The 25,507-nt window shown below is 43.1% G+C and overlaps 1 protein-coding gene, 1 long non-coding RNA gene and 1 pseudogene across 3 annotated transcripts in view; 1 reads left to right on the top strand and 2 right to left on the bottom strand.

The window, feature by feature from the left end:
• Positions 1–650: 650 nt before the first annotated feature.
• On the bottom strand, positions 651–6,872 carry LOC132230819 (uncharacterized). The gene is made up of 3 exons (XR_009451938.1): positions 6,491–6,872; positions 2,313–2,795; positions 651–1,794 (listed from the first exon to the last, which is right to left on the bottom strand). It is a non-coding gene; the product is annotated as an uncharacterized LOC132230819 (long non-coding RNA).
• A 48-nt stretch (positions 6,873–6,920) lies between these two features.
• The window catches only part of FNBP1L (formin binding protein 1 like), a 118,668-nt gene continuing 100,081 nt past the window's right edge, over positions 6,921–25,507 (top strand). The window contains exon 1 of one of the 2 annotated variants that reach the window (XM_059688864.1): positions 6,921–7,164. In XM_059688864.1, coding sequence (XP_059544847.1) covers positions 7,141–7,164 — 24 coding nt within the window. In that variant the 5' untranslated portion in view covers positions 6,921–7,140. The remainder of the gene's footprint in view (positions 7,165–25,507) is intronic. The other variant, XM_059688866.1, reaches the window with a different exon arrangement.
• On the bottom strand, positions 24,229–25,213 carry LOC132230789 (glyceraldehyde-3-phosphate dehydrogenase-like; annotated as a pseudogene).

The raw sequence follows: 25,507 nt of genomic DNA, 5'->3' as shown, positions 1-25,507 counted from the left end.
AAGTAGAAAGTGGTGAAGCCAGGATTTGACCTGAAAGTCTCTGACACCTAAGCTCATTTGTTGAATCATTGCTACCTCAATGTCGCAGAGGGACCTTTGTTCACATTCTGGTGTCTTTGTTATACTTTATTTTTAAAAATAAATAATTTAAAATAAAATTTTAGCCCTAGCCAGTTTGGCTCAGTGAATAAAGCATCGGCCTGCGGACTAAAGGGCCCTGGGTTCGAAACTGGTCAAGGGCAAGTATCTTAATTTTTTAAATATATTTTATTGATTTTTTTTTTACAGAGAGGAAGGGAGAGGGATAGAGAGTCAGAAACATCGATGAGAGAGAAACATCGATCAGCTGCCTCCTGCACACCTCCTACTGGGGATGTGCCCACAACCCAGGTACATGCCCTTGACCGGAATTGAGCCCGGGACCCTCCAGTCCACAGGCTGACGCTCTATCCACTGAGCCAAACCGGTCAGGGCAAGGGCAAGTATCTTAGTTGCAGGCTCCTCCCCAGCCCGGGGCCCTGGTGTGCTTGCAGGAGGCAACCAATCAACGTGTTTCTCTCATGTTGATATTTCTCTCTGTCTTTCCCTCTCTCTTCCACTCTCTCTCTAAAAATCAATGGAAAAATATCCTTGGGTGAGGATTAAAAAAAAAAATTGCATAACTAACTAAATAAATAAAATGAAATGAAATTTTGTGCTCTGCCTTTTCCTAGCATCAGAAGCATTTCTTTTGCAAGTCAGTGAAAGCTTTTTATATTTCTTTAATTGCTATGTAATTGTTACTTAAGCATTCTCCAATTAATGGACTTTCCAATTTTTTTTGTATTATAAATAACATTATAAGGGATATCTTTAAGCATAAGTATTTGTTGTGACTGATTTTGAAAATCGGGTTGTGGTTTTTAATTCTTTTTTTTTTTTTTATAAGTCAGGGAGGTGAACATATTTTTCAAGTTAAGATGTCTTTGAATGGAACCATATCTCTATCCTGAACCAATTTCTCAAAGCAGGACTCTTAAAGACACTTGACTCACCCTCTTTACTATGCCTAAGTGTGTTTTCATTGAATTTTCACCACTCAAATGACATTTTTAAAACATTTGAAGTGTGGGCAATTTCATACCATCTATATGTGTAGAGAACGATGAGCAGATCGTCCTAGGAGCAGAAAGTTTAAACATATTTGACGATTGGCCTTGGATGTGTTATACAAATTAGAACAGCAATTTCACCTTGTAAATTGGTTGTAGCTAATCATTGGTTGTGTTCGCTTTCACATTCTAATACACAAATATTTAAAAGATATTAATTTAAGTTGGTTATATGATTTTGCATTCTCCAGGTATTTGTTGGTTCTTATTGGGTGAAGAATCGGAAAGCAAAAAGCAAGCCCATATGGGGGTCTGTCTCCCATCACACAGTTCCTTGCAGTATATTATAGTTCCCTGTAGACTTGTCTTTATCCTCCACTAGATCAGGAATTTCAGGAAGCTGTGAATATACATTTGGGACGCTGTAGTATCCCCAGGGCCTTGCAATAATAATATTTGCCATTTGGCATTTAGTGGGCATTCAGGAAATTGTGTTAAAAGGAAGCAAACAAGTATGAAAACTAGTCATACACAATCAGGCAAACAAATACTTGGAAACTGACCCCACTCATTTGGAATCATCGTAGACAGGAAGCCTTTTGAACTCATTTTCCAAGTAACCTTGGAAGGGGAGACTTTTCAGAATCAGGAGACCTCTAGGAACTGGCTCTCATCGAGTGGCTTCTGAGGTCAAGATGCCAACCTTTGAATACCAAGAACCTACAACCAAGATTACTTTATCCAGCAAAGCTATCATTCAGAATTGAAGGTCAGATAAAGGGCTTCACAGATAAGGAAAAGCTAAAGGAGTTCATCACCACCAAAACAGTATTATATGAAATGCTGAAAGGTATCCTTTAAGAAGAGGAAGAAGAAAAAGGTAAAGGTACAAATTATGAACAACAAATACGCATCTATCAACAAGTGAATCTAAGAATCAAGTGAATAAATAATCTGATGAACAGAATGAACTGGTGATTATAATAGAATCAGGGACATAGAAAGGGAGTGGACTGACTATTCTTGGGGGGGAAAGGGGTGTGGGAGATATGGGAAGTGACTGGACAAAAATCGTGCACCTATGGATGAGGACAGTGGGTGGGGAGTGAGGGCAGAGGGTGGGGTGGGAACTGGGAGGAGGGGAGTTATGGGGGGGAAAAAGAGGAACAAATGTAATAATCTGAACAATAAAGATTTAATTAAAAAAAAAAAGATGCCAACCTTTGATTGACAGGCTGAAATGAATTCAGTCACGTTTTTAGGTCACTCTTCTGTACACGAATTCTAGGCACATTTCTGGGAGGTGCATTTCAGTCTGATGTGGGGGAATATTTGCTTTGTTGAAAAAACAAAAGCCATCTATTTCTCGTTGGCTGTAAGATGACTGCCATGCCATGCAGAACAAGTCATCACACCCTTTGCCTGCTTTGCGGGGTGGGCGGGAGACACTCTAGAGTCCTCTTGCTATCCTGATAGCATCACTCTGCTGTCACTGCGAAGTTGTTGGCATCTCTCACTTCCCACTTTGCTCTTCATCCCCTGTACTCCTGGCACGGATAAGTTCCAGAATCCAAGTGGGATAAATGGTTCCTTTTGTCCCCAGTTCTCAAGGTGGATCCCAGGATGGAACAGGAAGTGCTGTTTTACATTTTTTAGAGATAAAAATGATGTGTTTGAACTGCTCCCAAATGCCTTGTCATGGGTCTGTAAAGAATAAATCATATATATAAGTAAATATATATATATTTTCATACCCAATAGATTCTGATTATGTCAAAAATCAACAGCCTTATAAACTGCCATACTGATTATATATATTTGCGTATGTGACTATATATGTGTGTGTATGTGTGTGTAAAATCCTTCCGGATGTTTGGTAGATAAAATGCCCCTACACTATTTTAGGGATTTGTTAGAAAAAGGAATAGTTTGAAATCTGATTAATTTGATTGTTGTGACAAAATATACTATAAAACATATTTATTCCTTTGTTGTGTTCGCTTTCACATTCTAATCAGTTTGCTTAAAGACTTTATTGAAGTAAATAGTGATTTTTAATACACAAATATTTAAAAGATATTAATTTAAGTTGGTTATATGATTTATACTTAAATTTTAGTTATGTAGGATAACAGAAATTTTTATCTGAGTTTGGTGTCCCAAAACCTAACTTTTTACAGAGAAATGAACTGTTCGAAGTGTGGAGTTCTGTTTAGAAACTTTGGAAGAAGAATATTCATCTAGGAGATAAGACTTTCCGTTCTGTTTGGGTATTGTGTCAATTGTGTATGGTCGAGGATAATCTTTAATATGTATGGTACATTATTTTACTTTTTGAAGGGAAAGTATGTAATTTTGGTTTAAATTATGCTTCATATGTCTTAACTGTTATGACAATATTTAGGTACAATAAATTTTAGAGACAAGAAAGAAAAACAAAAACCTGAGGTATTCTAAATTACAGCAGGCCAGAAAGTAGATGAGTCAGAAAAGTTAATCTGCAGCCTGCAGGCCAAAACCAACAAAAGACGGCACACATTCCTGGATGTATGTTGAAACTTTGAATCAACTTTCAAGCAGTTATCTCTGCAGTTACCTAGAAAGAATAGGGGACTACTAGATGCCCTGGCATCCTGCTTACCCTTGAACTTTGCCCACACCCAATCCAGAAGCAACCAATGCAACTAATCACCATCCCAGGACTTTCTCAGCTTCACCTTTCCCTCACGCTTTATATATGGCCATTAAAAATTCTTTCAAACAACTTACACCATTCTTCCTCAAACGCATAGTATAAAAAAGTTCCGGTCAACCTCAGGACTGTGGACAGCTTGTCTTCTCCATCTAGCCCTGATGCTAGTGGCTTAGCGTGCATGCCACAGGACCTGGCTCTTTCTCTGGCTAGTCTGTGGCTCAGTAAACACTTTCAGGAAAACCCTTGGTCTCTAAAGTTTTGGTTTAACATTAGTTTTGGAATGGTTCTAAATAATGATACATCCATTTAATAAATATGTTTTCCATTACTAATTAATGTTACCTGTAATTGCTAAAAACTTTCATGATGTCTAGGAGTGAGAGGAAGGGAGAGCAGAGGTGGACAGCAGTGTTAGGTAATACAAATAACCTTAAAGAAATTCTATCTGAAATAGAAGAAATATAGAAAATATTGGCATACTTAAGCATTTAAAATTTGGCCACAACCCATTTGGAAGAGGGTATTTGTATGCTCAAGCTCATCTCAGAGAAGAGCAACGAAAAACTGAGCAAGAGTGGTAGCTGGGCTGTCAGGAAGGCTCAGGCTATGTGCCTCAACCCCAAGAGGGAGCACAGCTATGCAGGGACAAAGGTTGAAGTGAAGACATTGGGGCGCCTGAGCAGGCCCTAGGGGAGGAGTTTCAAATGCAGACACGCTGGCAGGGAGATTTTCTTTTTCTTATTTTTTTTTTTAAAAAAATTTATTGGGGTGACATTGGTTAATTAACAGAAGTTTCAAGGGTCAATTCTATAACACATCACCTGTATATTGTACTGTGTGCTCACCACCCAAAATATAGTCTCCCTCCTCACCTTGTACTTGAGCCCCTTTGTCCCCTTCATTCTCTCTCTACCCACCTTTCCTTCTGGTAAAAACCAAGTTGTTGTTTGTGTCCATGGTTTGTTTGTTTTGTTAGTTGGTTTGTTGCTGTTTTATATCCCACATGTGAAAGCATATGGTTCTTGTCCTTTTCTGTCTGACTTATTTCACTTAGCATGATACTCTCAAGATCCATGTTGTCACAAATGGCAGTATTTCATCCCTTCTTATGGCTGAGTAGTATTCCACCCTACCGCATCTTTATCTAATCATCCATCGAAGGACGCTTGACTGCCATAAACATAGGGGTACATACATCTTTATGAACAAACTAGAGGTCCCATGCACGAAATTCATGCAAGAGTAGGCCTTCCTTCCCCCGGCTGCCAGCACCGGCTTCCCTCTGGCACCTGGGACCTGGGCTTTGTTTTGGCTGCTGGCTTCATCCGGAAGGATGCCCGGAATGATGTCCAGTCTAATTAGCATATCGCCCTTTTATTATTATAGACTAGAAGCCCGGTGCACAAAAATTTGTGCACTGGCCGGGGGGTTCTCTCAGCCCAACCTGTGCCCTCATAGTCTGGGACCCCTCGGGAGATAACCACCTGCTGGCTTAGGCCCACTCCCCTGGTGGCAGATGGCACACCTGATCCCACGGTGCCTGCCCAGTCTCCCCCGGTTGTAGATGGCAGGCCCGGATCCTGTGCTGGGGTGGGTGGCAGCTGGGGATCGTGCTGCCGCCAGCCCCGGGTGGGGCGGCGCAGCGCGATCTGCCTGCAGTATGCAAACTTAACGGCCATATTTGTTGGGTTAATTTGCATACTCTTCTGATTGGCTGATGAGCATAGCGAAGGTATGGTCAATTAGCATCTTTGTATTTTATTAGTGTAGATGTGTTAAAAATTTGGGGACAGACACTCTGAAGAGGAAGTGCTAGACCATACAGTAGCTCTATTCTTTTTTTTTTTTTTTTAAATATATTTTCTTGATTTTTTACAGAGAGGAAGGGAGAGAGATAGAGAGTTAGAAACATCGATCAGCTGCCTCCTGCACGCCCCCTACTGGAGATGTGCCCACAACCAAGATACATGCCCTTGACTGGAATCAAACCTGGGACCCTTCAGTCCGCAGACTGACGCTCTATCCACCTAGCCAAACCGGCTAGGGCAGTAGCTCTATTCTTAATTGTGGGAGGACCCTACATACTGTTTTCCATAGTGGCGGCACCATTTTACATTCCCACCAGCAGTGTGTGAGGGTTCCTTTTTACGAAGAACTTAAGACACTCCGCTCTCATGACACTCTGAGGAGTATTCTACTAGTGACTGGATTGAACGTGTGTCTAGAAGACCAGCAATTAATGCTAAAGCATGTTAGGGAGTTGTGAAGGTTAGCTAGCTAACGGCACACCCAAACGTGCTGGCTGCAGTTAATGATTGCTCAGAAAGGCTGGGGAGCAACTCCACAAAGGAAGAAGGAAATGGTGGACCTTCCTCCAGGTCTGACACTCTGAATGAGAGGTATGTGAAGTCTGAGCCGGCTCTTTGCACCACCGCGGAGGAATCTGGCGCCCGCCCTTGCAACCAATCCCCAACCACAAGGTGCCCGTTTCAGAGCACGGGCAAGCTGCCTTCTCATTTCTGCAGGTGAGAGCTTGACACAATTGTTCCCGTCTTCCCTCTCGTGACTTGTCAACATCCAAAGAGGAATGCTGAAAGATGCGCCTCTTTATGATTTCCCGACAGAGCTTATACAATTAAAATGTTTCATCAAAAACAGAATCAGGGGCACATTGCGTTCCCATTTTAGTGACTCCCCGGATCACCTTAACCATGAAGACGTTTTTCTTATACAGTCAACGCAACTCTCCACGGCCTAAACCCGAGGGTTTGGAAGAGGTTTCCTGGCCAGGGTTTCTCCCAAGAGCAGAAAGGCAGGAAGGGCGGGTGCCCGGAGCCGCCTCCCCTAAGTGGGCTCAGGGCAGAGAAGGGCGGTGGGTGTCCTTTCCTCTCTCCCTTTCCATCCTGGACACGGAGATCCGAGCGGCACCGGCGGTGAGACTGTCCGGGACCGAGGTGCGGGCGGGAAGGGACCCCGCCCGGAGCCGGGCAGGTGGCTGACCCGCAGGACCCCGCCCGCGGCGGCCGGAGAGCGCGGGTCCGCCCCGATCCCAGGGTGCACCGCGCCCGCCCCCTCCCCTCCCCTCCCCCGCCCCCTCCCCTCTCGCGTCCCGCCCCCCTCGGCTCGGCCCCCTCCCTGCCGGCTCCGGGAGGCGGGGACGCGGCGTCGGCGGCGGCTGCTCCCGTGGACTCTCTCGCACTCACTGGGGAGCCTGGCGGTGGCGGCACCTTCGGAGGCAGAGCAGCAGCCGCGAGCCCGCCGGCAGCGAGTGGAGGGCGTGGACGGACGGCGGAGCCGACGGACGGACGGACGGAGAGCGGGCAGCCGGACGGCCGGGTCGCAGCGGCTTTCACCATGAGCTGGGGCACGGAGCTGTGGGTGAGTGGAGGGGCGCGCGGCCCCGGCCCCGAGGGCGCGGGCGGGGTGGGTGCCGCGGACTGTCGGCGGCCGGAGCCCCGCGGGCGGCCCCGCCCCTGGCGCTGGAGTTGGGGGTCCCGCTCCCCTTTGTGTGCCGCCCTCTCGGCCGCGCTCCCCCCGAGCCCCCGCCGCCGCTGGGCCGGGGCAGCGCCCTGGACGGCGGAGGAGCGGCCCGCGGGCTCCCGCGCCCGCGCCCTCCGCCGCCTTCACTTTCCGCGCCCGGCCGCGCCGCTCGCCTTTGTATCTCGGCGCCCGGAGGCGGGGGAGGGGGCCCCATTGTCCCGGAGGGGCGCTGGTCGCGGGCGGGGAGGGGGCCCGCGCTGCCGCCCCCCGCACGGGCGGGGGTCCCCGGGACCAGGGCGTCGCCGGGCCGGGCCGCGCGGGGAGCCGCCCGCCGCTCGCGCCCAGGTAGGGGAGCCGCGCGGCTTTGTTCGGAGCCCGGCCTCCGGCCCGCCAGGCGCGGCCCACGGCCCCGCTCCCTCGCCCGTCTGCGAGCGCCGGGGCGGCCGCGGGGGCGGCTTGGGGATCGGGATTGGGCTGAGCGGTGGCCGGGGAAGCCGGCTTCTCCCCGGGGAGCGTGCGCTTCCCGAGGGCTTCACTTCCCCGCCGCTGTTCTTCACCCTTGCAGGTTCCCCTCTTTTTTGTCTCTTTCTTCCTCGCCTTCCTCGGGCGCTGTACGCTCCAGACAATGCCCCGTGTGTGGCCCAGGTGCGAGCGGAGCGGGATAGGTCGCGGGTGTCGCCCGCGACGCCCCCGCGGGAGGGTGGAGGGTGGAGGTGCGGCGGCCGCGATCGCTCAGGTGCGGGGAGCAGCGGGCGCGGGGCGCCGTCCCGGAGCCGCCGCCCCCGCCCCGCCCTCCCCTGTCTCCCACCTGTGCGTGCTTTCCGTGCCTTTTGTTAGCGCGGATCTCGGAAATCACTGCAGAGAAAGGGGAGAAGGAACTTTTCAGTTTCCATACGTGCATTTAGGGTTGCCATGAGGGCAGATTGGTAAATTGAAGGGACGCATGTTTTATGTTATTATTATTATTATTTTGCATTTTGCAGATTAGGAATCTTAGAACTGGAAGAGACTTTAGAAGCATCTGGTTGGACACCTGCTTAGCTAGCCCGGGAAGCTCCGGTTACCTGGTGGATGAGTGCTTCGTCTGTAAACATACCACCCAAGAGAACACCTCAGCAGCCTCTTCATTTCGTTTCTTAGATAGCGTTAATTTTTCTTGTGTTGGGGAAAATTGTGGGATAAAGGAATTACCTTTACTCTGGTTAGATTCTCAGGTGTTACTGGTCTTTTCCCTTTGGTGGTGTACATTCTCTAATTGATTGTAGTGTGTGGTTTGGTACCTTCTGTATTATAGTATGCCATCAATTAAAGGAGATGGGTATAGTTTTATTTTCCATTTTTATAATTAGAATATACTTTTATTTTTATATAATTAAATGGCCCAGGTTTCAGATTTTTAAAAGCACACAAAGGAAAACAGTGGAGGGATATCATGTAGACTTTTAATTTGTTTAAAAAAATCACTTTGTATCACATTTATAGAAAAACAGTTTTAAGGAGACACGATGTAATATTGTAGTGCACACAAATGCAATTTTAAACTTTTTTTTTTTAGCCCTTGTCAGTGTGGCTAAGTTGGTTAAAGCGTTGTCCCTTACACCAAAAAGGGGGCAGGTTTGATTCCCAGTAAGGGCACATACTCAGACTGTGGGTTCGATCCCCTGTAGCTTATCTCTCTGTCTGTCTGTCTTGTCTCCCCGCCCCCTCTTCTTTCCTCTCCATCTCTAAAAAATAAAGTTAAAACATTTTTAAAATTTAAGAATATAATACATTCAGAAGCAATTACCTACACCCCCCTTTCTCCTATCATTTAGTTATTTATTTTCAGCATTTTAATAGCAATCTGAAAAGGTAAACTGTAGAAGAGATGGGAATTTCTGTTCTAGTATCTTTTTTGGAAAATGTAAAAAATATTAAAAAATTTTCTCTTAAAATTTAATCTCCATGTTTTAAATTTTTTTTTTGTGGTTTGAGGATTTGAGGGAAACATTTATTAGGAACTAACTAATGTGGAACCAACTAATATCAACCGGATGCTTAAACCTTACATAAGTAGAAGTTGGTGTAGAGGACTATTGGGACCAGAAGAGACCGTAGAAAAATTTGACTGGACTTCCTGTTTTTATTGTTCTCAGTTTTGAAAAAGGATATTGTGCTTCCAGTGGATTGTAACAAACAGCTATACTGTGCTCTTGCCATTGAGGAATTTGAGGTTGGGAAATTTCTCTTGAAATTTCAAATTTAAAAACCAGTTTTCATGTTATTTCTTGTTTAGGATTGCATTACTGTCAGGAAGGTTTAATTGTTGAGAGACCATGTTACAAAAAATGATAGGTAGTTATGCACTCAAACTTAAGTTTCTTTTAAAAACATATTTTTATTGATTCAGGGAGGAATGGAGAGGGAGAGAAAGAGAAACATCAACGATGAGAATCTTTGATTGGCTACCTGCTGCACAACCCCCAACAGGCATTGAGCCTGCAATCTGGGTGTGTGCCCTGACAGGAATCGAACTGTGACCTCCTGCTTCATAGGTGTACAACCACTGAGCCACACCAGCTGGACTAAGTTTCTTATAATATTCACTAGAGGCACAGTACACGAAATTTGTGCATGGGTAGGATCCCTAGTGGCTGCCGGCTGAGGCTGCTGCTGGCTGGGGCCTCCCTTCCCTTGGCCGCCTGTTGCCACCGCTGGCTGGGGCGGAGTCAGCCGGGGAAGGGGCCAAGGGCAGTTGGCTGGCTGGCCCCGCCCAGTGGTCAAACTCCCAGTGGTCAAACTCCCAGTCGAATTCCTGGTTGAGGAGACAATTTGCATATTAGGCTTTTATTATATAGGATTGTTGTTGTATTGCTGTCTTAATGCTTCCTAAATCTTATGTTAAAGTTGAGAATAAAGTAGTAAATTAAAATGAAAAATAAAACAAAAAAGTAATGCATTAGTGAGCCACTCTAATACTCATTCTGTGGGACAGAACTAATACTGATAGGCCAAGTGGGTTGTGGCAGAACTAATAGTGATAGGTCAAGTGGGTTGTGTCAGACTTTTGATGTGTAATTGTGAAGGGATATGAATGAACTGATAATAAATTTGAGCTGTGTTTTAAGGAATTTCTAGTGTTCCGAATGAGTCTTTAAGTAAGGTGGACACTGTTCTGTGTTCTGGGTAATAGCAAACAAAGAGTGGGCAGTGTCTTCCTTTCTTCAGGATGCAATGTAATTATTAGGTAGCATTCTTAAGCATTGTTTATTGTGTTGATTTCTTTATTATCACAGGAAGAATGACTGAACTAAAGATAATCCAAATATGTATTAATGACTCCACAAAGCACAGATGTTATAATTATTAGGCTGTGCTTACAAATAAGAAAATTAGAAGTTGGAGAAGTCCTGTGTTTAGTCAAAGTTTTATTTATTAGGAAATGGCTTTTTAATTGTTTTTGAGAAGCCAGTTAAAGTTCAACAACAAAAAAACTCCATGTACAGTTACGAGTGTATATGTAGGTAAGAAAAAAATGTGGCTGAACACATCATATTCATATCATGATTTATTTGAAAATTTGCTCCCCAAGGGAAAGGAGGTGACTAACCTGGAAGTTAGAGGGTAGGTTTAAATATCTAACTTAATTTATAGGGGCTTAATAACCCTTTTTTTTTATGCCTTAGTTTCCTGGTCTATGAGCTTTTTGGCTCTTAGTTTTAAGAGTGTATAATTTAAATGCCGTTATTATTTTTGTTGTATTGATAGGAAATTAAGTATTTAAGAACGCTCATGACTTTTCAGAAGAAATTGAAAATGTACATTGGATCATAGATTCAGTGGATTATTTAAGTAACACCCCAGTCTTAACCCTTTAATTATTTCTTATCTTTGTCCTCATAGCACTTTATATAGCAGTTCCATTTTAACACTTATATTGGAAGTGTACTAGACTTTTGAGGTTTTAAAAAATATAAATTTTTTTATTAATTTCAGACAGGAAGGGAGAGGGATAGAAACATCAATGAAGAGAGAGAATCATTGATTGGCTGCCTCCTAGATGCCCTCCACAGGGGATTGAGCCTGCACTGAGAATCAAACCATGTTTCCTGGTTCTTAGGTTGACGCTCAACCACTGAGCCACGCCAGCCGGCTAGACGTTTGAGTTTTTGAGTGTAGGGACAGTTAGTTTTCTTTGTTTTCACTGGCTAAAACAATGCTTGTAGGGTGATCATGCATGTTTGCCCAATTGAATTAACAACTCCTTGCATTACCCACAATATTGGTTGCTGATTAAAAGTGCATCCTGGAAGAAGTCTTTGCGGTACCAAAGCTTTGCATATATTAGGTGATCAAGATAACAGTTCATGAAGGTCTAAACAAGCTGAAAGCAGAATGATAAAGCTAAGTGTTAGTACTTGGGTTGAAAATTTTTACTGATTGGAGAAGGATGAACTGACCTAAAAGTACTTCTTGAGAATGTATCTGACTGATACTTTGGGGATTTGTCTGCCACAATAATTGGAGGAATCTTAGGCCACATTAATAGATTTGTCTAGAACAAAGGAATTGGGTCCCCTTTTTTATTCTATAATGGATAGATCACATCTGTAACACTGGCTTAATTTTACTTCAAATTTTTTAGAATGCACATATCTAAAGGAGGTTGACAGAACTTCTTTATCAATGTGAACTGTATTGCTTTTTTAAAGACTATGAAACTGCTGTAGGAATTCACTTTAATTTAAAAAATAAAAGTTTGTGTTTTTATAGGGAAGTACTGTGCAATGCATGGTGAGATTTATGAAGGCTTATAATAGCCCTAGAGTTATTTTGAGATGATATTACTCTTTTAACTCCAAATTCTTTGCTTCATTGATATTACTGTTCAGAATGTCTTCTGTAACCAGTTCCTATCAACCCCCTCTCTCCAGATACCCTGGATGCTACCTTTCTTATAGGACTACCACCTTATATTATTGTATTTCTTATACATTCAAATCTTTGGAAAATGGTCATGGTTTACATTCCTTTTGTTGGTAGGAATTGCCATGTTCAACATTACAGATGTTGTTATTTATTAAGGAGGGTGAGAGTTTTAAGAAACCTTTTTATGACACCATTCTCTCCTGACTATAATAAGGTGGGAGCTGGAGAGCTGCCACTAACCAATATCTCATCTGCATTGCTACTTCCGTAAAACTCTCATTTCTATTCCCCTTCCCTGCCTTTATCTTAAAACATTTACTCTTTTCTTTCCCCCAGTCAATGAAATGTGCATTTGGCTGGAAACTTAAAACCTACTCTACCTACTTTTTCCTACAAATTAACTCAGTTTGCAGGCAGAACACAAGACAAGAGAATAGTAATAAGTTTATAATTATGAGTATCTTCTATGTGTACCTACCTGCAAGTGGTATCTTATTTATTTTTTAAAAAATAATTTTTATTTTTCCATGGAGTTTTAGAGAGAATGGAGGGGAGAGACAGAGAGAGGGGGGGGGGAGAGGAGGAAAGGGAGAGAGGGAGGAGGAGGAGGAGGAGGAGGAGGAGGAGAGAGAGAGAGAGAGAGAGAGAGAGAGAGAGAGAGAGAGAGAGAAACAGATTGATTGCCTCAAGCCTGCAACTGGGGTACATGCCCTTGACCAGAATTGAACCCGGGACCCTTCAGACTGTGAGCCAAGGCTCTATCCACTGAGCCAAACTGGCTGGGACTGGTATCTTATTTAATAATCTATAGTCCTTAAACATTTTTGGCTCAATAGCAAAAATGAATTCTGTTTTGGGGGAAATACTCATCCCTACAGCATTTAAAAACTAGCAAGAAAAGGTTATATACAGTTTTTGTTTTATAGAAAGCAAAAACTGTTCTATATATTAGTTCAGGCTATATACAGTATATCAGACATACCAAAAAAGATATTTGGAATAGGGAGGGTTTGTATGTGGGGATTCCTGAGAAGTTCATAGAGGGCGGAGATCATGTCTTACTCATTATTTATTCATTGTCTGAATCATTGCTGTATCCTCAGCTCAGCACACTGCATGGCATAGAGCCTAACATTACCAGGGTCTTTAGTAAATGTTTGGTGGACTGATTAAGTATAGTGGTTAGGTTTGGCTTGAATTTGAGTGGAGGATGCCTGAAAGAAAGTAGTGATGGAGTTTACAGTGGGACCAGGTTAAGAGATTCATCTGGGGGAATGCTTTATTCAAATTCATGAAGTGTGTGTGTGTGTAAGAGAGAGAGAGAGAGAGAGAGAGAGCGAGAGAGCGAGAGAGAATAGTTATGCATTAACATATAATGAACTGAGAGAGAGAGATAAAAAAATCGTTATGCATTAGCATATAATGAACTCAATTTTTAGACCTTTAAAAATCCACAGAAGGGAATCTTTGTTAAGCAGAAGGGATTATCTCCTCTGAATCCTTTGGTAGTACTAGGTGGAATCTCTGGGTTTTAGGAGATGAAAGGTGTATTGATTGATCACCTCCGCAAGAATATTAGAAGTATGTTGGTTCCTTTAATAATGTTATTGGCTCTGAAATCATTTGTATTTTTTTAACATGTTATTCCTGCAATTTGTTTTATACCGTTTCCCCCCCCTTTGCCTCTTATCTATGACTTAATATTTTTATATCAGTTTAGTTTCAGTGTTTTATTTTCTGAGGGTGAGAGGTATTCATTGTGAAAATGCAGTTTTGATCCCCCCAGTGTTGCTTTAATTACTAGTATTATTAGCTGATTTATGGACTAAGTTTCTCATGGAATAAAATAGGTAAGGATAGTTTGAGAAATCACTTTTTAATTGATGACAGAATGATAGATGCTTTAAAATTGCAAATTGTGTTTAAAAGAATCTGTTGGGGTTACAGTTATTTTTAATATTGTTTCTGTGCATATATGTATGTATATGTGTGTATATTTATGTATGTGTGTGTGCATATCCTATCTAATAATAGACAAATATGGTAATTAACCATAACTTTGCTACCTTTCCCATTGGCTAATCAGTGAGATATGCAAATTAACCGCCAACCAAGATGGCGGCCGGCAGCCAGTCAGCTGAAGCGAACAGGAGGCTTGCTTGCTCCAGTGAAGGAGGAAGCCAAGGTTCCCCGCCTGCCGCTGATGGGCTCTGAGCTTGCACTCTAAGCAACTATGTTGCAATTATAGAAGCTAAACAATCCCCAGAAACCTGCTTGCAGCCATCAGAGCTGGAACTGAAACAGTGTTTCAATTATAGCAGCCGAACACCCCAGATACTTGCTTTCAGCAGCTGAGGTGTCAGAGCTGGAGCGGGGCCTCAGAGCTAAAGCTGGCTCTCAGTTCCAGTGACAGCCCTAGAAGGTAAATAAATCCCAGAATAAAAAAAGAAAAAGAAAAAAAGGAGAGGTTGGGAGCTGCAGTCACTCGCCAGCCTGAAAACGGCCCTCAGCCCCTCACCCAGACTGGCCAGGCACCCCAGTGGGGACCCCAATCCTGAAGGGGGTGTGACCAGCTGTAAACAGCCATCATCCCCTCATCAAGGCTGGCCAAGCACCCAAGCGGGACCCCCACCCTGATCCGGGACACCCTTCAGGGCAAACCAGCCGGCCCCAACCCGTGCACCAGGCCTCTATCCTATATAGTAACAGGGTAATATGCAAACTGACCCTAACAGCAGAAGGACTGGGAATGACTGGTCACTATGACACACACTGACCACCAGGGGGCAGATGCTCAATGCAGGAGCTGCCCTCTGGTGGTCAGGGCACTCTCACATGGGAGGAGCTCTGCTCAGCCACAAGCCAGGCTGATGGCGGCCAGTACAGCAGTGGTGGTGGGAGCCTCTCCTGCCTCCTCAGCAGCACTAAGGATGTCCGACTGCAGCTTAAGCCTGCTCCCCGCTGGCAAGTGGACATCCCCCGAGGGCTGCCGGGCTGCCAGAGGGATGTCTGATTGCCATCTTAGGCCCAGTCCCCTGGGGAGCGGGCCTAAGCCAGCAGGTGGTCATCCCCTGAGGGGTCCCAGACTGCAAGAGGGCACAGGCCAGGCTGAGGGACCCCCCTCCCCCCGAGTGCACAAATTTTTGTGCACCGGGCCTCTAGTGTGTGTGTGTGTGTATGTGTGTGTGTGTGTGTGTGTGTGTGTGTGTGTGTGTATATATATATATATATATATATATATATACATATAAATATATATATAAAAAAATATAAGATATATGTGTGTATATATATATATGCGCCTAAGCGACCATTATGACAGAACAGCCGCAACGACTGGTCAACCAGTGGCTATGATGGGCACTGACCACCACGGAACAGATGCTCAATGCAGGAGCTGCCCCTTTGGTGGTCAGTGTGCTCCCACAGCCAACCTCCTGCACCCCCCCCAATTGGGGGCCCACTGGCCAACCTCCTGGGGTCCCTCCCTCTGGCCAGCTGGCCCCCTTGATAGGCCTTGATCACTGGCCAGGCCAAGGGAACGCACCCGTGCATGAATTTGTGCACAGGGCCTCTAGTCAATGATGAAAAAGAATCATTGGTTGGCTGCCTCCTCCTACTGGGGATTGAGTCCAGAACCTGGGTATGTACACTGACCAGGAATCAACAGATAACCTCCGGGTTCATAGGTTTATGTTTAACCACTGAGCCACACTGGCCAGAGTCTTTCTTTTGAGGTCACATTCCTTATAGTTCTTTGAAACCCACCTCTTTGTAAGATGATATATGACTGCTTTTTGTAATGTGGGATTCAGCATTTAGAATTTGTATGGAGTCTAAGAGGAGGAAGTCTAGAATAATAAAAGTTTTTGTAAAATGTTCCTATAGAATCCAAATTAGTCATTAATAATTGCTTAGGAGCAATTTTTTCTTAAGGTCTTGAGAGCTTGATCATCAGACTTAAACAATACCTCATGATATATGTGAAATATAGTATTTGTTATGGTTTGAAAAAGCATAAATGTATAGGGTCAGATTTTTCCCTTTTTAAAAATAAGAACAATTAAAAATATTGATTTTAGAGAGAGGAAAGGGAGGGGGTAGAGAGAAACCAATTTGTTGTTCCACTTATTTATGCATTCATTGGTTGATTCTTGTATGTGCCCTGACTGGGGATCAAACCTGCAGCCTTGACTGAGTATCCAGCCAGGGCCGATTTTCCTATTTTTGGCACTTCATTATTTTTGTTGTTTCTAGAGAGTAAAAATCATCTTTTTGTTCCTGCTATATCCCTGCTGTATACCTAATTTGTAGAAAAGGAATAGGGATATTATAAGTACTGAAATGTTGGTTGAATGAGGGAATCAGTAAATTACTGTAACTATCATCCCATTATATTTTGGGGACTAAGTTTTTCCCCCCCTCAGCATGTGTATTTCTAATAGGTTTGAGATCCGTTCTACAATCTGGACATATAACTAGTTGTAGCATATGAAATTTATCTCAATTTATTTAGAACTGGAATTCCCATTTCCTTAATTTAAGTGCAAATGATTACTGATATGGCTCTATGGATTCTAAAAGTGAGAACAGTGAATGTTCTGTTACATGCTTTGAGTATTAATTGATGTAAGTATATGTAAGGATAATGTAAATTGAGAATGAATTGGGAAAGCAAAAGATTGATTTCAGTGAATACAGTGTTAAGGAGATTTTTGACAAATGTTAATGGGGGTTGGTTAAGATTTTTCTCTAGTATAAATGATAAAAATCAAGGTAATAGAAAACCGCTGTAGTAAATAGCTTAAAAAATTTTTTAAAAAAACTTTTCCCATGGGTACTTATTATTAGTTAAGCCATGACTCAGGATCCCAGGGTAGGATTGTGTGTCCACTTTGGAGAAGTGTCTATTTAGGTCTCAAAGATAGTTTTTATTTTTTTTGTGTTTAGTTTTCTTATGCTTGAATAATACCTGTAGCCTCCAAGGTGCTCTTTTTTTCCTTTCTTTTCCTCTTTGTGAATTTTGGTTCCTGTCTTTCATGTTAGAGACTTTCCATACATATTCAGTGACCCCAGGACGCTGAAAAGATGTTTATCAGGATTAAGGTCTACCTGCATAAAATTTTTAGTCCTTTTAAGGAATTTTGTGTGATTTTTACCCTGGAATTGTTCAGATCCCCTACCTCTTTCCCAATCCTGTTGTGAAAGGAGATGTACTATTCTTTTTGAGGTGTACTATAGTCTTTCTTTTGAAGTCTTTCTTTTGAAGTCACATTTATCATGGCTATTTATGGTGTTGGGAGCCGCACTTGATTTTTTTAAAAAACAGGTACTTAAAAAAATAATTTATTTTTCTTATATAACAAGAAATTTGGAAGTAGGCAGTCACTGGCATGGGTTTATGAACTCAACACTAACAAGTTCAGCATCTGTGCAGCTGTTTTGGACTTTCCCTCAGGGTTGCCAGGTGGTGCAGCTCCAATCATATCTGTATTTTCGGGGGGAGGGGGGTGTGACGAAGAAAGGAGGAGGGGAGAGGAACCACATCAGCTATATCTGTGTGTTTATTGGGAAGGCTAAAGCTTTCCTAGAGTCTCCATAACAAACTTCCCCTTCGGTCTCACTGTTCAAAGTTGGGCGTTTTGCCACTTGCACAAAATCAGGATTCCATTAGAAAGGAAGAATACACCTCAGAACGTAGCATTTATGGTCTCTGTCCCCAGTGAGTTAATGATGGCTTTGTGGAAGATATGGATATATCTTCTCTGTATATGTGAATGATAGCCTAGGACAGTGATGGCGAACCTTTTGAGCTCGGCGTGTCAGCATTTTGAAAAACCCTAACTTAACTCTGGTGCTGTGTCACATGTAGAAATTTTTTGATATTTGCAACCATAGTAAAACAAAGACATATTTTTGATATTTATTTTATGTATTTAAATGTCATTTAACAAAGAAAAATCAACCAAAAAAATGAGTTCGCGTGTCACCTCTGACACACGTGTCATAGGTTCGCCATCACTGTCCTAGGAGTTAAGAAAAGGCCATCATATAAGTGACAGAGCAGATATTTTAGAGATGAAGCCTTTAGGGGTCTAACACAGTCTATCCTCATTTCAAGAGGCCTGGTAGTGAAGGGCTTATGTATCTTAGCTGGAATCTGTGGGCTGCTGCTTGCTTGAAACACCATACCATGCTGATACCACCTTCCAGAGCAGATGAGTGTTTTGAGCAAGTGTCCAGTTGGACAGGATGTGGTGAAGTTGACCTGACCCCAGACTGAGTGAAGGCACTGCAGGGACTGATGGAAGTGCCCTAAAATAAGTCCAGAAGTTTATTTTGCAAGTGGAAAGATTTGCTGAATGTTGGAAACAATAAAGATATCCTATAATTACCCAGGTCTCTTAGTCACCTAAATATAACAAATACCGAGCTACAAAATTGCCTCCAGAGAGTTAAGAGCACTTACTTTCCCCCCCTCCCCCTCTTTAAATTGATACATTAGAATGGTTACAACTTATTATAATTTGTTACAGTTAATGAACCAATAGTGATACATTATTATTAACTAAAGTTCACAGTTTACTTAGATATCTGTAATTTTCTTTTTAAAAAAAATTATGTTTTTATGTATTTTAGAGAAGAAAGGAGAGGGAGAGAGAGAGAGAACATTGAGAGAACACTGATCAGCTGCCTCCTGCATGCCCCCTGTGGGGGATAGGGCCCACAACCTAATCATGTGCCCTGACGGGGAATCGAACCAATGGTCTCTTGGTACATGGGTCAGTGCTCAACCATTGATCCACACTGGCCAGGCAAGATTTCCTTAGTTTTTATCTTATGTTGTTTTCTGTTCCACATTCCATTTAGTTGTCATATCTCTTTAGGCACATCTTGCCTGTGCCATTTCCTTTGACTTTCCTTGTGTTTGATGACCTTGAGAGTTTAGAGAAGTACTGGTCAGGTATATGACGCCCCTTTATTGGAATTTATCCAAAAAATCATATCAGACTGAAGTTATAAGTTTTTGGGAAAAATTATCATGCCATTTTCATCACATAATTTCAAAGGTACCATTTTATGATTTATCAGATACTGATGTTGGTCATCTGGCTGAAATTGTGTTTGTTAGGTTATTCCACTATAAAATTATGACTTTAATCTACTGATTTGAGAGAGAGACACATAGGAGACATTTACTTCTTGTTCCTCCCAGTCATGCACCCATTAGTTGATTCTTATATGTGCCCTGACTAGGGATTGAACCTACAACTTTGGCGTATTGGGACTACACTCCATCCAACTGAGCTACTTGGCCAGGGCTGTCAAGTTATTTTTCCCACTCTATCTATACTGTATTCTCTAGAAGGAAGTCAGTATGTGCAGCTTATATTTAGAAGTTAATGCTTCTCTCTTTTAGGGTGGAGTATCTACATAATTTATTTGGAATTCTTCTGAATGGGATATTTGTTTTTCTTCTACATTTATTTATCCAATCATTTGTTTATATCAATAAGGACTCAGGGATATTTATTTTATACTTTGGTTTATAATCCATTACTATTTCATTTATTTTATTGCTCAGATTGTTCCAGCTTTACCCATTGGGAGCTTTTTTTAGGTGGCTCCTGTGCCTGTAACATTATCTCCATAAAAAATGATTTTTAAAATTCCCTTACTTTTGGGGACTACAAGATGGTCCAGTCTCATCTTGCATGTTTCCTGTCTAAGTCCTAGAATCATCAACTTTTTTCAAAGAGCCCTGGTTTCTTTATTGGAGAATGGTATTAGAAACCAAGATCTGGGTGTTAAGTGTGCTTGTGCTACTGGTATTTAATTTTCTTTAGTCTCTCTCAGCTGATAAAACAAAGAAATATATGTGTGTATATTAATCTGCATTTATACACATATCTACAAATATTTCTATATGTAACCATCGTATTTATATTAAATTAAATCTGAGTTCTTACGGATGCTTTCAACTTTATTCCACTACCACTTGTATCCTTCTATTTTCTTGTTTATCTCTAAACTCCCACTCTTTTTAAAAAATACAGTAGTTCTTTGGGTTACGTTGGAGATACGTTCCTATGGCGTGACATAACGCGATTTTTGCCGTAGCCGGAACCCACCTACATAGGTACCTACGTCACTCACATGGAGCACATATATAGCAGTAATGAAGTGGAACAGTAAAAAAAAATTTAAAAGAAAGATAACAATTCCTGACCTTACTAGTGGTAAATAAATAATAAAAAAACAAAGCACATATGTACATATGTTGAAACGATGGAACTTTTTTTTTTTTAGTAAATAAATGGGAGATGGTGATGTAACCATGAAACATCGAATCCAACGTAACCCGAGGACTGCCTGTATGTATATTTTATTGACCTCAGAGAGGAAGGGAGAGAGAGAGAGAGATAGAAACATCAATGATGAGAGAGAATCTTTGATTGGCTACCTCCTGCACTACCCCCAAGGAGGATCGAGCCTGCAATCCGGGCATGTGCCCTGACCGGGAATTGAATCGTGACCTCCTGGTTTATAGGTCAACGGCCAACCATTGAGCCACATCGGCCGGGCAAAGTCCCATTCTTAATTCCCTTCAACTGATATCCATTTGCTTACTTGTTCCTTTTCAGTATATATTTATAGCAATATCAGAGTTATTAACTTATAGTCCCTAGGAACCAACATTATCAACTAAAGTACAGTACTTAATTGTAGCTCCTTTTTCCTTTAGTCTGACATAATCCTCATTTTCTAAGTTACTTAGGTCAGCAACATTCCTCTCATCCTCCTAAGTGAGGTTGTCCTATGCATTTGTAATATAGTTATATTTTCTTAACATAATCTGTATTCTTTCTTGGTATCCTTTTACTTTCTCAATGATTTTTTTAAAATTTTGTTTATTGCTTAAAGTATTACAAAGAGTAGTAAATATGTCTCATTTTTTTCCCCCTTGACCTTCCCCCGGCCTCCCCTACCCCCCAGTGTCTTGTTTATTGGTTATGCTTATATGCATGCATACACGTCCTTTGGTTGATCTCTTACCATCAATGATTTTTTAAAAAATTGCATACCTTAAGGTTTATTCTTTGAGCTGTAAAGTTGTGTAGGTTTTGATATGTATAATGCCATGTGTCTACCATTCCAAGATCATATAGAATAGCTTCATCTCTTAAAAATCCTCTGTGGCCTGAAAGCAGAGGTTTGTTTTTTGTTTTTTAAATATATTCTATTGATTTTTTACAGAGGGGAAGGGAGAGAGATAGTTAGAAACATCGATGAGAGAGAAACATCAATTCAGCTGCCTCCTGCACACTCCCCACTGGGGATGTGCCTGCAACCAAGGTACATGCCCTTGACCAGAATCGAACCTGCGACCCTTCAGTCCGCAGGCCAACGCCCTATCCACTGAGCCAAACCAGTTAGGGTGAAAACAGAGTTTTAAAGAGATATTTGTACATCTATGTGCATAGCATTATTCACAGTAGCCAGAAGGTAGAAGGAACCCAGGAATTTGTCAACATACAAATGGATAATCAAATGGTATATAGATACAATGGAATATTATTAAGCCTTAAAAAAATTAGGAAGGCCGAAACCGGTTTGGCTAAGTGGATAGAGCATCGGCCTGCGGACTGAAAGGTCCCAGGTTCGATCCCGGTCAAGGGCATGTACCTGGGTTGCAGGCACATTCCCAGTGGGGACTGTGCAGGAGGCAGCTGAATTGATGTTTCTCTCTCATCGATGTTTCTAACTCTCCATCCCTCTCCCTTCCTCTCTGTAAAAAATCAATAAAATATATATATATAAAAAAAAATTAGGAAGGAAATACTGGCATATGCTCCAAATATGGATGAACCTTGAAGACATTATGCTAAATTATGAAATTAAACCAGTCATGAAAAGATAAATACTGGATGATTCCATTTATAGAAGGTACCTAGAGTGGTCAAATTAATAGAAAGTAGAATGGCAGTTGCTGGGGCCAGGGAGAAGGGGGAATGAGTTATTGATGAATGGGTATAGAGTTTCAGTTTTGAAGATGAAAAGAATTCTGCTCATGGATGATGGTTGATGGTTGTACAACAATATGAATGTACTTAATATCATTGAATTGTAAACTTAAAATGGTTAAAATGGTAAATTTTGTGTTGACGATTTTACTACAATAAAAAATATTTACTCCCTTTTGCCTATACCTGTTCATCTCTCACCACTCCAACCATTGATTTTTCTTCATTTACTTTTTAAAGAGCAGTTTTAAGTTCACAGCCAAATTGAGCAGAAGGCAGAGATTTCCCATATGTCTCCTGACCGCATATATGCATACCTTCCCCCCTTATCTACAACCCCCACCAGAGTTATAATTAATTAACCTACATTGATACATCATTATCACCCAAAGTCCATAATTTACATTAGGGTTCACTCTTGGCGTTATACTTTCTGTGGGTTTAGACAAATGTATAATGACATATAATCACCATTACAATATCATACAGATTAATTTTTCACTGCCCTAAATGTCCTCTGTGCTCTACCTACTCATTCCTCTCTCCTTCCTAACCCTGACCACAGGTCTTTTTTCTGTGACTTTTTATTGCCCTAAAAAGATAGCCAGTACCTATTAGGAGTCATACTCTATTTCCCTTTTTCCTCCAACACCAGCTTTAGGAAACCACTAGTCTTCCTCAAAATATATGCTTATTCTGGACATCCTATCTAATAATAGACAAACGTGGTAATTAACTGCACCTCCGACATGCTTCCCATTGGCTAATCAGCGAGATATGCAAATTAACTGCCAAGCAAGATGGCGGCCGGCAACCAGGCAGCTGAAGCGAACAGGAGGCTTGCTTGCTCCAGTGAAGGAGGAAGCCAAGGTTCCCCGCCTGCCGCTGATGGGCTCTGAGCTTGCACTCTAAGCAACTATGTTGCAATTATAGAAGCTAAACAAAGCCCAGATACCTGCTTTCAGCAGCCGAGGTCTCAGAGCTGGAGCCGAGCCTCAGAGCTAAAGCCGGCTCTCAGCTCCAGTGACAGCCATAGAAGGTAAATAAATCCCAGAATAAAAAAAAGAAAAAGAAAAGGTGAGGTTGGGAGCTTCAGTCACCCGCCAGCCTGAAAATGGCCCTTAGCCCCTCACCCAGACTGGCCAGGCACCCCAGTGGGGACCCCCTCCCTGAAGGGAGTGTGACCAGCTGCAAACAGCCATCATCCTCTCATCCAGTCTGGCCAGGCTCCCAAGTGGGACCCCCACCCTGATCCGGAACACCCTTCAGGGCAAACCAGCCGGCCCCAACCCGTGCACCAGGCCCCTATCCTATATAGTAACAGGGTAATATGCAAACTGACCCTAACAGCAGAAGGACTGGGAATGACTGGTCACTTTGACACACACTGACCACCAGGGGGCAGACGCTCAATGCAGGAGCTGCCCTCTGGTGGTCAGGGCACTCTCACATGGGAGGAGCTCTGTTTAGCCATAAGCCAGGCTGATGGCTGCCAGTACAGCAGTGGTGGTGGGAGCCTCTCCTGCCTCCTCAGCAGCACTAAGGATGTCCGACTGCAGCTTAAGCCTGCTCCCCGCTGGCAAGTGGACATCCCCCGAGGGCTGCTGGGCTGCCAGAGGGATGTCTGATTGCCATCTTAGGCCCAGTCCCCTGGGGAGCGGGCCTAAGCCAGCAGGTGGTCATCCCCTGAGAGGTCCCAGACTGCAAGAGGGCACAGGCCAGGCTGAGGGACCCCCCTCCCCCTGAGTGCACAAATTTTTGTGCACTGGGCCTCTAGTTTCATATAAATGGAATCATACATTTATATGTGTGACTGGCATTTTTCTTTTTCTTTTTTGGTACAGTGAACTTTATTGATGGTGCATGACAAGGTAGGACTCCCTAAGCCCCTCCCCTTATTCAGCGGATCTGGCATGGACACTGGAGGTCAGGGGATTCTCCATGTGTTGGGGGATTGATTTGGGGCAAGGACTCCCCAGCAGCTGAGGGCCTCTCTTCCTCTCACTGAGGGTGGTGGTCCAGGGGGCTCTTATTCCTTGGAGATCATGTAGACCATAAGGTCCATCACCTTGTTGCTGTAGCCAGATTCATTGTCATACCAGAAAATGAGCTTGACAAAGTGGTCATTGAGGGCAATGCCAGCTCCAGCATCGAAGATGGAGGAGTGGGTGTTACTGTTAAAGTCGCAGGAGACAACTTAGTTTTCACTGTAGCCCAAGATGCATTTGAAGGGGGCCTTCTGATACCTGCTACCTTCTTGATGTCATCATATTTGGCAACTTTCTCCAGGTGGCAGGTCAGCTCCACAACCAACACATTGGTGGTGGTGACATGGAGGACCATGCCAGTGAGTTTCCCATTCAACTTAGGGATGACCTTGCCCACAGCCTTAGCAGCACTAGTAGAAATAGGGATGATATTCCTGGCAGTCCATCAGTCATCATGCATCCCAGAGGGGCCATCCACGGTCTTCTGGGTGGCAGTGATGACATGGACTGCGGCCATGAGCCCCTCTACAATGCCAAAGTTGTCATGGATGACCTTGGCCAGGAGGGGCCAAGCAGTGGTCATGCAGGAAGCATTCATAGTTGACAATCTTGAGGCAGTTGTCATATTTTTCAAGGTTCACACCCATCACAAACATCTGCAGAAGGGGCAGAGATGATGGCCCTCTTGGATGCCCCCTTCAAGTAAGCTCCAGCCTTCTCCATGGTAGTGAAGACAACAGTGGACTCCACAACATACTTAGCACCAGCATCACCCCATTTGGTATTTGTGGGATCTCGCTCCTGGAAGATGGAGATGGACTTTCCATTGATGACAAGCTTCCTGTTCTCAGCCTTGACTGTGCCTTTGAACTTGCCATGAGTAGAATCATACTGGGACATGTAGACCATGTAGTTGAGGTCAATGAAGAGGTCATTGATGGTGACAATGTCCGCTTTGCCAGAGTTAAAAGCAGCCCTGGTGACCAGGCGTTCAGTAGGGCCATATCTCTTCACTCTGACCACCATCCTGTCTCAAGAGTTACGGCTGACCCTGTGCAGGAAAATTTGGCTGTCTGTTGAACAGGAGGAGCAGAGAGCTGTGATTGGCATTTTTCTTTCTTTTTAAAAAATCTTCATCTGAGGATATTTTTTCCACTGCTTTTTAGAGAGAGAGGAAGAGAAGGAGGAATGGGGGAGAGAGAGAAACATTGATGTGAGAGAGAGACATCGATTGGTTGCCTCCCATGTGAGCCAGGGATGAACCTGCAACCCTGGTACATGCCCTTGACTGGTAATTGAACTCATGACCCTTCAGTGCTT

Source organism: Myotis daubentonii, chromosome 3 (assembly GCF_963259705.1).
Source record: "Myotis daubentonii chromosome 3, mMyoDau2.1, whole genome shotgun sequence".
NCBI classification, from domain to species: domain Eukaryota; kingdom Metazoa; phylum Chordata; class Mammalia; order Chiroptera; family Vespertilionidae; genus Myotis; species Myotis daubentonii.
This window is presented reverse-complemented; position numbering and strand designations above follow the sequence as displayed.